Genomic DNA, 14748 nt, shown 5'->3' with positions numbered 1-14748 from the left:
CGATTTTTTGAGTCCAATTTTTTTAGCCTAATCCGATATATTGGCAATATCTTTATATGAAGTATTTTTGCCAATCCGTATTTTTTATCAGATTTTTTCATTCGACTTTTTAAAATAAAAACAATTTTTCTCCCGATTTTAAGGTAAGCCGATTTATTGAGAGTTCCCGACTTGCTAACTATGATTAGAAGCAAGGGGGTCGATTATGCTTCCCCCAAATAGTAGATCGAATCAAACACAATTGATCGAGACTAACTTGGCTGGACTGACCAGGAAAGGAGAGGGTTCTTCGGCAGGTGATCATGATACCCAATTAATTACATCGTCATAAGATATTGACTGCGAAAGCTTAATGTCGATCAGAAAAAGCATTAAAAGAAGGCACACTACCCACCACTGACCCTGAGAGAACAAGCCTATGGGATGATCCTTCCCCAGCTCTCTTTGACCTACCCGAGGAATCTTTCCTTTATCATACGGGGTGGATGGATGAACCAGGTGCATATGGGGTCTTTCTTTCGAGCAATCATCTACTACAACGATTGTATCGTACTATAATGTAACGACACTTTTAAAAAATTGGTATTTGTATGATCCAAAATTTTTTACACACACACTCTACATCTCAATAATCAATCCCACTCTTCATCTCAATAATCAATCAAAAAAAAGTTCAATTTGACCCTGGTTAAAATGAGTCCCCTCTAAAAACGAATCTAAACAATTCATTTTGTGAATTTCAAGATCTTAGCATTTGTAAACTCAAAATTATTTTTTTCTTTTTTAACATTGTTCATCTAATGATAATAAAGCCATCCAAAAGAATTGAAAATGAAAAAATCCTTCTAAGCCTAGATCTAAGCATCTCACAAAAATGAACGGCTTATGTTAACAAGGCTCAAAAAATACTTTCTAAATTGTGTTTTTAAATTTTTAATTTTTGTAATTGTTCATTAGAATAAAAAGATTGTACATTTCAAATTTTGGATCAAACAAATGGCCATAAAATGGTTTTTTAAGGTTGTTGCATCATATAACTATACAACGATCGCACAAAATCATTGCTCTATATATATATATATATATATATATATATATATATATATATATATATATATATATATATATATATATATATATATATATATATGGAAGATACTACTGGTAGTCGGCCAGCTAATAAGAAGATATAAGCCCAACAACCCATATTGAATTTGGGTAGATCTGACGATCACGACCTCATTTCATGTTTGAATTTTAATTCTTTTTCTACAAATTCAAATCTTTCAAGAACAACCCCAAAAAGCGTATGTGCCATCATCTTATAATAAGTCGGCATAACATAATACCTCTACATAACAAAATAAATCACGAACAACAAGAGGAATAACACCAGGTTCAGCAGTTATTCCGCGCATAGAGTGAGTCTTTCGACTACCAGTTTGTCCATAAGCAAAAACAATGCCTACAGACAATGCACAAGAGAAAATAGGTAGTTTCCATTAAACAATATATGGAGAAAAAGAAACGCATCTGTGTCACTCCTAGTGCAACAGAAATTATTCCCCGAAGTCCAGAATTTTAAATTTGATTTGAATCATTATTTCGTAGGCAATCTATTTATATAATTATAAAGGGGAATAGGACCAACTCATTTTTTTGCCCAATCGTGAATCTTTCAAATGATAATGCCACAAAAACAATGTATGTGAATAACACAGTTTCACATAATCACTTTGGTCAAATCGCACTATTTAAGTTTCACCAAAAGCAGTATGCTTGTTCTAGTCTTAACAAAAAATAATTTCAGCATAGAAAACAATGCATGAGGATAGTGTGGTGGTGCTCAATGACATGTTTTCAGTTCAAAAGTTTAACATAACTCAATGACGTGCTCTTCAACTTGAAAGCTCGATAAATTCAGCCAACTTAAGACAGTCCAAAGATAGCGCCTCTATCTACATCTTTAATTATAGGTCTCAGAGTCCAAAGGATAAGTGTGTGGGGCAGCTTCGCTTGCTTATTTTAAAAAAGAATTGACAGAGGAGAGTGATCCCTGAATTTGTGTGTGTTAGTGATGCTGGTTATTTTATCACCAGGATTGCTTGGCAATATCGCGATTGACGTTGAAAGGATCGCTTAAAGTGTTTCACAAGGTTCTCTAATGTCTCAAGATTGTAGCAGCTTGTGTGAAATGATGATAACTTTATGTTTCAAAAAAAAAAAAGAGCCATATGCCCTATCATGGTGAAATGAGTAATTTATGGTGCATGGCGTATTATGAAGCCAAACGGTATAATTTCTCTGTACAATATAGAACAACAAAATAACCTACTAGTAAATACAATCACATGACTACATTTCTGAAAACACAGAACTGGCATCCATAAGACAAAATAAAATTACAAAAGTAAACAGTACCAGGGAGTAGGATTGATCAATAAAACCCTGTGAACATTCCATCCTATAAATAAACTGTCAGCCCAAACCCGTGGGCCAGAAACACATTCAATACTGCAGATACCTTTCATAATGAAATGTGAATGGTTTTTCTCAAGTAGGCATTAAAAAAAATGGCACTTATTTAGTTAACTCAAATATTTCAAATTTATCAACAAACAAAAATATTTCAAATTTATCAACAAACAATAACAACAAAAAAAGAAAAAATAAAGCCAAAAAAAGAAAAACAAAGCCAGAGCCCAAATCCGGTTATTTTTTTGAAACAATTTGCAAAACCCAAAAAATAAATGTAGTTGCAGAAATGGGGCTATTAGGTTTTAGCTGATAGTTGAAGAAGATAGAGCTACTCGGTTTTGGCTGATAATTGAAGAAGATAGAGCTGTTACATTTTAGCTGCTAGTTGAACAAAACCTTTTGTTATTTTAGTTACTTGAGTGGCTAATTTGTCTAAATTGCACATTGAAGGAAGGACGTCTGTAGCCATTTTGCTAATTGTGTTTTGGTATGGTAACTTAAAGCATCGATAGTAGGTGGATGGTATTGGTGTTATATGACTTAGAGACAAGGGATACTAATTTAAAATTTAATGCATTGAAGGTAGGTAGATGGTGTTGGTGTTATATGACCTAGGGACAAGAGATACTAATTTTAAAATTTCGATTGTAGTAAAACAAGAAGTTTTAAAAATACAAACCCTTCATCAGTTACAATAAATAATTAGTTTAAGTCCACAAGCTATACTTAACACAACTTTCAATAATTAAAAATCTAACTCTAAGTCTCTTTGCCCAAAATCCAACTCTACAGTGAGGAGGGAAGACGAGCGGCAAGAAGGCGACTGACTACTTGGCAAATGTTGAAGGCCAAACCGTCTAAAACCTCTCCAGGCTGAGGAGGAAGATGCGCCAGATTTTTGACCCGGATAAACGTAATTTCACGTTTCAGTCCTACCCGATAGATTTTTCCCCTTATAATTTTCAGGTAACTTGTTAGGAAGGAAGCACTCAGCAACGCCCACGTTGAAACTGATCATTGTTTTCACCCGTAGACGGGCGCCGTCTCAGTTTTTTTTATGGCGTCGATTAAAGGACCGCAACGGATCATCATGTTTGTTTGTGATGGTATTTTTTCATATAAAAAATATAAGAAACCGCCATGGCTTTCAAGATCTGTGTTGATTTTTAAGGCCCACAACAGACATAGCATATTCATAGCGGGACGAAACACTATATAATTTTGCCTATAAATATTTTTAAGAATTTTTCAAAAGTTTATGTACTTCCCCTATTGTAGAAACAGTGGTTGTCTACAAATAAACTATTTATCTTTTATACAAAAAAGTCACCATCATTATTGTCCTTCAGATTTCAAAGTGGTAGCTGTAAAAGTGTTATTGATTAAATACAATGTTTCAAAACAAAAATTTTAGGAGTTCATGACTCACCCCAAACCATCCAATTTGACTTCTAATGAGTGGGAATAGTTGTAACCTCTTTATATAAAAAGTAAATGATCTCTTTATAAACAATCCCATAAATATATACTTCTCTATCTATTTAGATCAAATGAGTTTAATCTAGTTCTAACGCTTTCGAGTATTTTATTTTTAGTTTTTTCCTAGGGAAAGTATCGCTAATATACTTAAATTTTAATGAAATTGAAAAAAAAAAAAAAAAAAGAAAAAAAAAGACCAACTTCTCAAAACCTTGCCCACACCTTTTATCTCATTTTTTGACCTTTTTTTGATGAAAATACCCTTTACGGTAGTCTTTATACCGTATTGCAGTTTGATCTTTACGGTAATTAAAATACCGTTACAAATTTAATTAGTATTACGGTATAAAAAATACCGTAATAGTTTGAAGTTATATTACAGTAAATTGATTACTGTAATATCTAATATACGTTTTACAATATTCTTAATACCGTAATGTATTTAAGTTTTACAAGTTGAATTAGTATTACGGTATAAAAAATACCGTAATAGTTTGAAGCAATATTACGGTATATCGAGTACCGTAATATCTAAACAACATAATTTTTTTTTTATGCTAAAAAGAACATAATATTTTGATGACATACCCAAAAATCAGTGTTGGTGTGTATATTTGATGCTCTCAGAGAGCTCGTTCAAAGATTAATAAATAAGATAATATGATAGAAAATAGATGAGAGAGATAAAAATGGATAAAAGTGCTAAACGATTTGTCAAAATAGGGTTTTATGAAAAAATTGGTAAAAAAAAAGTGAGAAATAATTACGGTAATTTTATTGCCGTGTAATTTGTGGAAGTATTACGGTACTTCAAGTACCGTAATTTAATGTAAAAACAATACGGTAATTAAATTACCATACAAATTATCCCCATTATTACGGTATATATGTTACCGTAAAGACCTTTCTAAACATTACGGTATTGAAATTACTGTAATGTTTTTTACGGTAAAAAGACTACTGTAAAGGGTATTTCCATCAAAAAAATGTCAAAAATTGGGGAAAAGGGTGTAGGTGAGGTTTTGGGAAGTTGGGGGTTATTTTTCCGATTTCATTAAATTTTAGGTATATTAGCGATAATTTTCCTTTTTTCTACAAATCATATGAATATGAAATTTAGTACCTGCCATCATCTCAATGGGGCACACTAAAACAAATATTAAAAAGATTTTTTTTGATAAAATATAAAGATCAAAATACCCATTGAAACGTTAAAGGTTATTTTATTTTATTGAGAATATATTTTTATATTTTTTACATGTGCGAATTTAAGAGAGGAGTGGACACCCAAACTAGTGACAAAATATTTTGTAGAAACAAATAAAAATAAAATAGTGTAGAGACCTGATATTGTGATTGGGACCATCTCAGCTGTCCATTCAGAATGGACAGTTGCATAATGGAAAGTATATAATTTGTATGCAATAGGAGAAGCATATAAAGCTTGCCCTTAAGGTAAGATTAATAGGTGTCATGCTTTTAAAAAAATGTCCGATTAAAATTTTCAAATGATGAAGTTTCTATATGGCCTGCGCTTAACGAAAACAAAATAAAGCCTCACCTCAAATACTCGTCCGAAAAGCACTTTCAGCAAGGACAATCTCCATAATGGCTCTAAAATCAATTTCCAACACCAACAATAAAATTTAACGCTAAAAAAAAAGTGTCCAGATCTTGTGGATGTATAAACGCTTATATTTAAGGCGAAATGGACGATCTAGATAATTTATTACAATATACACCATTTTAAGAGTTAAATCCTATTTTTTTCTCACAACCATAATGTTCAAGCCGAGATGATCAATGTAAAGGCTTTCCAACACTTGAATTGCAATTTTCGATGAGTTATAGGTGTGTCTTTACTTATATTTGATAGGGTGCAAACCTATCAAACCATTTTCCTTGTTCAAATAAAGTGAACAATATAGATTAGATTACTGCTACGTTTTACAAGTAAGGTTGCAATTTTATATAATTTTTTTTTTTTTATGAAAATAGGGAAATGACCTTGTGAGACCTTCCCACACCCATGTGTGTAAAACTCCAAAGGATCACCGTTAAATTTGGTATAGATCTCTAGAAAAGTCAAGTCTCACACTCATGTGATAACTTTTCTATGGATTTATGACAAATTTAATAGTGATCCTTTGGGGTCCTGCACACATGGATGTGGGAGGATCTCATAAGATCATTACTTATAAAAATATACTGACATTATGAAAAAAGCTAAGAAATGATCGATAAATAAATGACCTTTACATATAAAACCCAGTAAAAATGTATATTTAAAAAGAGCGATGTATATTTAAAAAGAGCAGATGGTATACAATGAGACCATTTATCTTCTATAAGGAGGTCACAATTGCTACGAGCCATTAGATATCAAATTGGATGGCTTAAAATGTGTCACAAAGTTTGAATTTTTTTTTTTTTAAACTTCGAGTCCAATCAATGACACATTCACAACCATACGATTTAAAATCTGACGGACATAAGTGATTGTTACCTTATTGTATTAAAAGTATATGGTCTATGTAATATACTATTCCTAAAAAAGGGGTAAGATTTTAGTGAGTCAATTGACTCATTTATTTACATGAGTACTCCCCCAAAAAAAGATGTTGGATCTTTGTGATCAATTTTAAATCCAAAAATTTATGGACGAGAATCTCAACCATGGGAAACATGAATATAATAGAATGGAACATGAATATAAAAGACAATTACCCAAAAAAAACATGAATATAAAAGACGAATTAGATTTTAAAATAAACATAATATTTTTTACGTGCCTTTAACACTGTTCATTATAGGTTTGTGTTAGACAATTTAAGCTTCAAAATTTTTCTTTCGAGAATGATCATATCGTAATTCTTAAGTGGCTCCCAAAATTTCAACCAAAAAAAAATCCTCCCAAGTGACTGAGGGAATGGATGTAAACAATGCTAAGAGCATTATATACACCTTCACTCTCTAAAATCTTGAAAATATATGATTTAAATAAATTTTTAAAAGGTAAACCAATATTAGGACTTAGAAATTCATATATTTTTATCTTATAATTAGCCTAGATGATGAATTTGAAGGTTTTATAATCCCTAACTTCATTTTTCAGGCGGGGGTTTTACATACTTTACATTTTATCATGCCTAGGCCTTGCATAAACTTTTTATACACACATGTATACATATTGAGAGATGGAGAGGGGCAAGATGATTTTGCGTATGTAAACTACAATTTCGTTAAAAACACGAATAAACCAAGGCGCTTTATATGCGCACTAAGCTTATTTCACGTCCATTTTTTTTTGGGTGAACCCGTATAAATCACCACGTGAATACAATTTATTTTTTTATTTTTTCTAGTGTACCTGAATACAATTTATCTTACACTCCTGACCCAATCCAACAATACCATAATCCATCTCTCCGAATTAATAGTTCGTTTATGCATACAGCTTAAAAGAGTTGCTCTGTCATGCAACACAACCAGTGTCTTGAGGCCGAGCCACCGCTTGCCATCCTGTACAAACTTTGATGACATCCTTCAATGACTCAGTGGCTGGTTCCATGGTCCATTTGGGGTAGAACTCTTGGGGCTTGAATGCACATTTCTCAACATTCTCAATCATCAATCCAGATTGAGCAGCATTAAGGAACAGGTCACCCTCGGATCTTATCCCGCCACACATAGCATATTCTCTATCTGTTGCCTGTGAAAAAACCAGTTTCTCAACAATGAAATAAGGCCAAAGAACAGTTTCAAGCCTTCCTGAGTGAACTGAAATGAAGAGATCAGGTTTTCTAATTGAAGAATTTTAGAGATGGAACCGTTTTCCAATATTGCAAAGAGGATGTACCTTCTCCTCAAGATACTTGAATGCCATTTTCTTCTGTCCACCTTCATATATGTTGCATTGAGAGAAAACCTAAAACACAGAGAGAGTGCAAGTTAGGAAGGGGTATCATCAAACTCAAGTGAGCAAATCAAAGCACATATTGGAAAGAAACAGTTTCGACTATGGATCCCCCACCCCTCTCTCTCTGCTATAAGAAAGCAGTTTGAATAAGAGATTACTCTCTCTCTCTCTCTCTCTCTCTCTCTCTCTCTCTCTCTCTCTCTCTCTCTCTCTCTCGTTTGGCAATAAGGTATATACTGAAAGGGAGTTAAAAGCCATTCTGACCTGTGATTCTACACTTGCACAGACAGCATATATACCCCAGTTTCTTGTATAGTTGTTGTATAGATGCACTTTCCCAAATCTCACACGAGGATGTCTTTGCCTTGTCCCATCAAAGAAACAGTGATGAATAGTCACATGAATACATCGGTCGTCAATGTGAGTTGGATCTGCTCCAATAAGCATTGTTTTATCGTGCCCAAAAAAATGGCATCTGGGGACAAAAGTAAATGCATGTAAACGTGCATGTTTGTTACGATATATAGCTTTGTCAACCATAGGAGAAGGCCTCTACGGTTAATTGGAAGATATAATGCAGAATATATAATTATATGAGGCAATCATACAATTGTATAATGGATCTTCACTATGTTCATACCTTCTAGTAACATAGAAACATAACCCACATAACTGTGACTGCGTGTATTATTAACTGTGGGTGTGTTTCTCCTTTCTTCTTTTTTTTTTTGGAGAATACTATGGTGCGTTTGTCTACTTAGTTTGCTCAGCGGATAGAGTATGAGCATGGAGATGCCTTGTCCAAAGTGCCACAAGCAAAAATGGTTACTCTACCTCTAGCAAAAATTCAAAACCAGATGAAATAAAAAGTATAATAAATATCCATGGTTATCACTTTTCTCTGCCCGATTATTTTAAAGGGAAATTATTAGAAATATACCCTAATTTTTGCCTAATTAGAAAAAAAAACCCAAACTTTCATAAAGCTTGTCCATACCCTTTTTTCTCAATTTTGGCTCCTTTTTTTTAGTCAAAAATAGCCTTCACGGTAGTCGAATTACCGTGAAGCCTATGCATCACAGTACTTTAAAGTGCCATGATGACTAAAGCTTATATTTTAACAGGTTATTGGAAGGTAATGTCTTGAGGACATTATGGTACTTTAAGTACCGTTATTCACAAGACATCTTATATAGCCCATAAAATGCCGTGAGGAGCCAAGAACAGCAGCGTAAAAAGAAGCAAGGGCGGTGGGATTGAAGGAGGTGCCTCCCATGGCATCCCCCACTAATGTGAAAACAAAAAGAAGGATGAAGAATAGCAAAGTCGTGACGAGCACAGACGTGAGGAAATCCCCCAGCTGAAGATGAGGGAGGTAGGAAGAGGTGATGATGGAAGTCATCGGCCCAATCACTGAAGCAGAGAAAACCCATAGGAAGGTGACGAGGGCATCTCCTATTGCAGATTTCACAACCCCCATCCTCAACACTGTAAACTCTCTCTCTCTCTCTCTCTCAACCCTCCGCTGATTGATTAATCAATAAAAGAGTGAGTCATCACGATGATCCTCACAAGGATGAGGGCAATAAGCAAATGGAGAAAGAAAAGGCGTTCTCTCTCTAGATGTAGATAAAGATAAGGAAGAGATGTTGATATAATGATACAAATCGAGAGAAAAAGGATGGGTTATCTCTGCGATGGATTCGCTTGCAATGTTTATCTGGTCACCTTCCCTATTCTTCCGCTTTCGAACAAGCACAAAGAAAAAAAATATAATTACGCCACTTAAAGTACGGTAGTAGATGATCAATCAATCATGGTACTTAAAGTACGGTGATGCCTCAAGACTACTTATTAGTGTCACCGTTTGAAAGAGATGTTGTTATCATGGTACTTTATGTACCGTGATGGACCTTCACGGTAATACGACTACCATGAAGGTTATTTTAGTCCAAAAAAGCCCAAAATTGAGGAAAAAGAGTATAGACGAGCTTTATGAAAGTTTGGGGTTTTTTTCTAATTAGGTGAAAATTAGGGTATATTTCTGATAATTTCCCTATTTTAAATTTTAACATTCTAAGGGATCCCCAGGAAATAAGCACAATACATAATAAAATGCAATAAAAGAAAAGAGAAAAAGACAAACTCTAATGACCACATCAACTTTGCACAAAAATTTTGGGTATTTTTGAGCTGCCAACCATATTCATGCAGGTGGTAGCAATTTCAAGGTTTCATCAATTACTAAAAAATCTTTTGTATGTTGCTATTTGTTGCTTTGGTATGTGAAAACCATAGCTACTTTCACTACTTCGATAGAAATGCATACCTTGAGACCGTGATATCGGTACTAGCCCGTGTTATATCAATAAGTCCATCATCATAATCGCGCAAACTGCAACGGTCAATCCATATGTGCCTTGAATTGGGTTTTATCTGAATGGCATCAACATCAGGACCCCTGCCACCTTCAAACTCCAGGTTGCATACAATCACATGCTCACATGCTCTAAGTTGCAAGCCCTTGCCAGCAAGCTTTACCCTTTGGCCACGACCATCAATTGTTTTATAGGATGAGACCTTTATGCCCGCGTTAAGTTTAATGGTTCCCGAAACTTCAAAGACAATCCACAATGGTTCCTTTCTTCTGCAGGCATCACGAAGTGATCCAGGTCCATCATCTGAAGCAGAATAGGAAAGGAGTAAAACTCTGCTTTAACTTTGATTTAAAACTCTGCTTTAACTTTGATTTACTAAAAATATCGAAAAATGAGAAAATCAAGTAAGCCTGACATGGCAATTAACTTGATAAACAGAAAGACCACTGCTCAGGAGAATAAAGTAAAAACCAAGTTTGAAAAACGTATCCTTCTCTTTATTTTATTTTTTTTGAAACTGTTAAATGTGATCCTTATCTTTAAGTTGAAAGACATTTTCTTCAAGGTTAGTACTCTGACTAATTCTAGGGTCAAGACAAAATATATGGATGCAAGTTTGGTAATAATAAGAGTAGAAATGAGGAAGTTGTTAAGATTGATGGTCAAGAAATACCTAAAAGAGATTGTTACCAATGCAGTGCTTGACAAGTCAAATGGATAGAACTAACCCTGCTGGATCCCAGTAAAGGATCACTGTCGGTTCATCTGATTTTGATAGATTGGAAAAGGGGCAAAAATGCTGTTAAGAGGTCAGAAAAACTGGCTAAAGGAAATGAAGTGAGGATGATTTAACTTCTCAGGCTTAATGATGAATAAAATTTCTTTCAAACTTCGTATGGAAAATGAATCTTGTTTGTGGCCCTAATAGACTGCACCTATGGAATACTACATGGGATTCTATAAAGCGTATCAGGGACCCAAAGGGTTAAAGAGGACATCTTAGCAGCATTGAATCAAAGGCAGTACTATTTATTTTAAAAAAAAAGGGCTCTAGGAGTTCTAAAACAAATATAACAATAGTTGGAAGAAACAAGAGAGCCATGAATTTCTTATACATAAATTCCATGAATTTCTTATACATAAATTCCATCAACAACAGCATAAGAAAAATTAAACAGATCTGCAAACGTAAGGGCAAGACATCCACAAAACTTGATTCAATACTCAAATGAAGAGAACAAACCAACTCAACACAGCAGACCCAAATGTATCAATATAGGGTGCACTATAGAGCTTGGCACACTCTGACCAGATAAAGGCTATCCCAAGATAGCATAGCTTAGCGAGGCTAGTCTTCCAAACCTTCATGTGCCAGAAAATTGATCACAAAGCAACAAGGGAGCTCTAACTTGGTTTTAGTTCAGGTTAGCAATTTGTCCGGCCGCATCGACATAATATGAACATAGCAAACATTTGCTTTTCCATAATCAAACATACCCCAAGGATTACGGGAAATATCCCACACCATCATGCAAGGTGCTTTATCGATACCTCTTAGTTCTTATACATCTAATTTGTTTATACATGCTTTACAGATCTTTCCAATTGCGTAGGCAAAGATGAAAGATATAGTGTAAGTGGGTACTAGAAAACTCATTACTAGGGTTTTGCACGAGTGCCTACACTTGCATAGTTGCATCCAATATTCTACTCAAGAACCTGATCTAATATCAACTAATGTACAATCTGATAAAATGTTTTTATGTCATCATTTCGGACAAGCAGTGTATGTAAAAGGTGGAGTTCTAGCCAAAATCCGAAGTCAATTATGAGATTACAATGGAAGCTGTCTTGGGAAACTGTCATATAAAGCGTAAAATATATATAAGAAGTTCTAAAAGCTCAGAAGAGCTGTCCATAATCGGTGTTCCAAAATACTTTGTTCATCTCAGAGAGAGAGAGTAGCCCAATTGAACAAGAACCATCTATGGAAACTCTTGTTCATCTCAGAGAGAGAGAGAGAGAGTAGCCCAATTGAACAAGAACCATCTATGGAAACTCTAGAGGGAGGGAGAAAGACAATGCAGCTGAATTAACCTATCTAGGGAAAAAATAGAGAGAGAGAGAGAAAATGCAGCTGAATCAAACACCAGAAATCAACAGAAACAGAAAGAGAACACGCATTAATAAAAGCAAATTGGAAGCCCGACCTAGCAATGAAGTGACGCAGTAAAGAGATCCATGGAGACCACCAATGGCCATGCGCCCAAAACCCTCGGCCTGAGCCGCCAAAGCCCTAAGGCTCCCATCCACATGAGCATAAGGCAACGCCATTGAACCACCACAAGAAGGACCTTGCTGGACCGTGAAATGCCCGTCGATGAAAGAACTGGGGATAGGGGTAGGGTTTGTGAAATGGCCTATGTTCTCCTTCTTATTGTGGTTTTTTCCTGAATCCATGGGAGAAGGTTGAGAGTGGCGGGAACGGAAGCAACAGAATCTACTCATTGAACCCTAATCCTATTTATAGCGGCTGCTCAGCTTCGCAAAAAATTCGGAATTTGTTTGCTTTCTTTCTAAAATTTGTCGGTTGTTTGTGTTTGTCAGATTGGAGAACCGGTAAATGGCGGAGAGACAGACGGGGTTTCTCAAAGTTTGTTTGAGTAAATTCGTTTTCTGAACGAGAGAAAGGGGAAACTTGAGCAGAGGTCAGAATGTGTTCCCCCAAAATTGGGTTTGTTAAGCAGAGAGAGGATTAGAGTTGAGCGCGTTCCTCAAAATTATAGAGAGAGAACGCGTTTCTCGTAATTCATAGAGCGCGAGCGTTCCTCGTGATTAGAGACGAGACGGGATAGAGCGCTTCTCGTGAATCGGAAAGCTCAATCTTAAGATCGACTCAGATCCGATGCGACCCGCTTACACCGCCCCTCACCATGGTGTCCTTTGAAAGCTCAAAAAACACGTCCAGCGTTAAATTCAAAGAAAATTTATTAAATTATCATGTAATAGTCCCAAATAGGCAAATAAAAAAGAAGGCAAAAAACCTAAAACAAACTTAAAATGTGCTTCAGATCCAAAATCCAGCACAGCTAGATTTTTGAAAATGGGTTGCTTTTGGATACGTGTGTATACTTTCCATAATTTAAAGGGTGTAAGCAAGGCTGTCTCGCCCGTACTCCCAAACCGGAAAATCAAGGGGGGCACAGTGGGAAATAAATTAAAAAGTGGGTGGAACTTTTTTAAATAAGATAAATGATCTTATATGATCCTCTCCCGTCCGAGTGCATAAGATCTCAAAGGATCGCCATTTAATTTGGTACGGATCTATAGAAAAGTCAAGTCTCCACTCCCATGTGATAACTTCACTAAAAATCCGTATCAAATTTAATGGTGATCCTTTAGGGTTCTACACATAGGTGAGGGAGGGTCCTATAGGATCATTACTCTTTAAATAAAATTATAATATGGAAAAATATATGGTGTCTATGCTCCCAACCATCCGATTAAGTTGGCCGGTGGTGATAGCAAGACTATCTTGCAATCACCACCGTCCAACATAGTCAGACGGTAGGAAACTTGTAGCAAGCCTGCATGAAAAACAAGGTTTAGATTAAAAACGGTTCATCCTGTGCTAGGCTGGGCCGAGCCTGACCAAGCCAAAGAGTACATGTGTTTGGGCCAAGCATGCATGGCAAGACTTGGCCAATAAAAACATGGTCTCCATTTTGAATAAATATGTTTATCCAAATTGTTGTTTGTTGTACACTATGAACGGGCTGTCTAGGCTCCACAGGGCCGAACTTGGGCCTAGCTAAATGGCTCGATGGGCAGGGCCATGCCAATAAACCTGAATTTTTTTCGGGCTGCTTTTGAGCACCAAGCTAGGTTCGACTCAGCAGCACATCCCAGTCTCGTAGAAACATATTAGTGTACAACATATGTAGGACTAAAAACAAAGTCTGGCTTGATCGAGCCAGGCCTGTGTCGGGCTCAAAACAAGCATGGGTCTACCTGGCCCAAGCATGGGTTCAGACTTCATACAGGGACTGTAAAACACAAGAGGGGCTAGGCCAAAACTGTTGGGTTTATGTGGCCTTTAAAAGGCCTTATGAGTGCTTGTAAAATGAAATGATAGAGTAAAAAATGAACTCAGTGGGAGTGTGGTCCCTCGTGGGCCATACTAAGCAAACGATGGTTTGCTGATATCGATCTATCTTAACGATCTTGGTCAGTCGGATGAAAAAAACTCATGTTACTTGGGCATGAAAAACAAACCGATTATGGTTTATGGGTTAGCCCTTGAGTGAGCCGAAGGGCTGTGCGACCTTGTGTGTGATGGTGGCCTATTGAGACGGGGGTCAAAACCTTATCCATATTTCATCATATGGCATGCATAGTGATAGATAGTTTGGAAAAGCCAGATATCCACCTTTGAGTGAAACATATGCATGTGCCAGAGATACCCCTATGCGTCATAGAGTTATGGTCGCATCA

At 35.8% G+C, this 14748-nt stretch overlaps 1 protein-coding gene across 1 annotated transcript; it reads right to left on the bottom strand.

Annotated features, from left to right (window-relative positions):
* Positions 1-7291: 7291 nt before the first annotated feature.
* Positions 7292-13199, bottom strand: LOC18426977 (putative pectate lyase 4). The gene is made up of 5 exons (XM_006836034.4): positions 12465-13199; positions 10206-10557; positions 8141-8351; positions 7817-7885; positions 7292-7669 (listed from the first exon to the last, which is right to left on the bottom strand). Exons 1-5 carry the CDS (start codon positions 12760-12762, stop codon positions 7433-7435), a joined length of 1167 nt encoding a protein of 388 aa, XP_006836097.2. The 5' UTR covers positions 12763-13199; the 3' UTR covers positions 7292-7432.
* Between the last annotated feature and the right edge of the window lie 1549 nt (positions 13200-14748).

Source organism: Amborella trichopoda, chromosome 3 (assembly GCF_054954075.1).
Source record: "Amborella trichopoda isolate Santa Cruz 75 chromosome 3, AtrichopodaSantaCruz75HAP2 v2.0, whole genome shotgun sequence".
Classification (NCBI taxonomy): Eukaryota; Viridiplantae; Streptophyta; class Magnoliopsida; order Amborellales; family Amborellaceae; genus Amborella; species Amborella trichopoda.
The sequence above is the reverse complement of the archived record's forward strand: the minus strand, read 5'-3'. Positions and strand labels throughout refer to the sequence as shown.

What these genes read in the sequence shown, in the direction of transcription:
- LOC18426977 (XM_006836034.4), bottom strand. Translation starts at nt 12,762, where the DNA reads ATGAGTAGATTCTGTTGCTTCCGTTCCCGCCACTCTCAACCTTCTCCC. An exon ending in ACCGATATCACGGTCTCAAG is followed by an intron (nt 8,352 to 10,205) that starts GTATGCATTTCT and finishes TTTTGTCCCCAG; the next exon opens with ATGCCATTTTTTTGGGCACG. An exon ending in TCAAGTATCTTGAGGAGAAG is followed by an intron (nt 7,670 to 7,816) that starts GTACATCCTCTT and finishes GTTTTTTCACAG; the next exon opens with GCAACAGATAGAGAATATGC.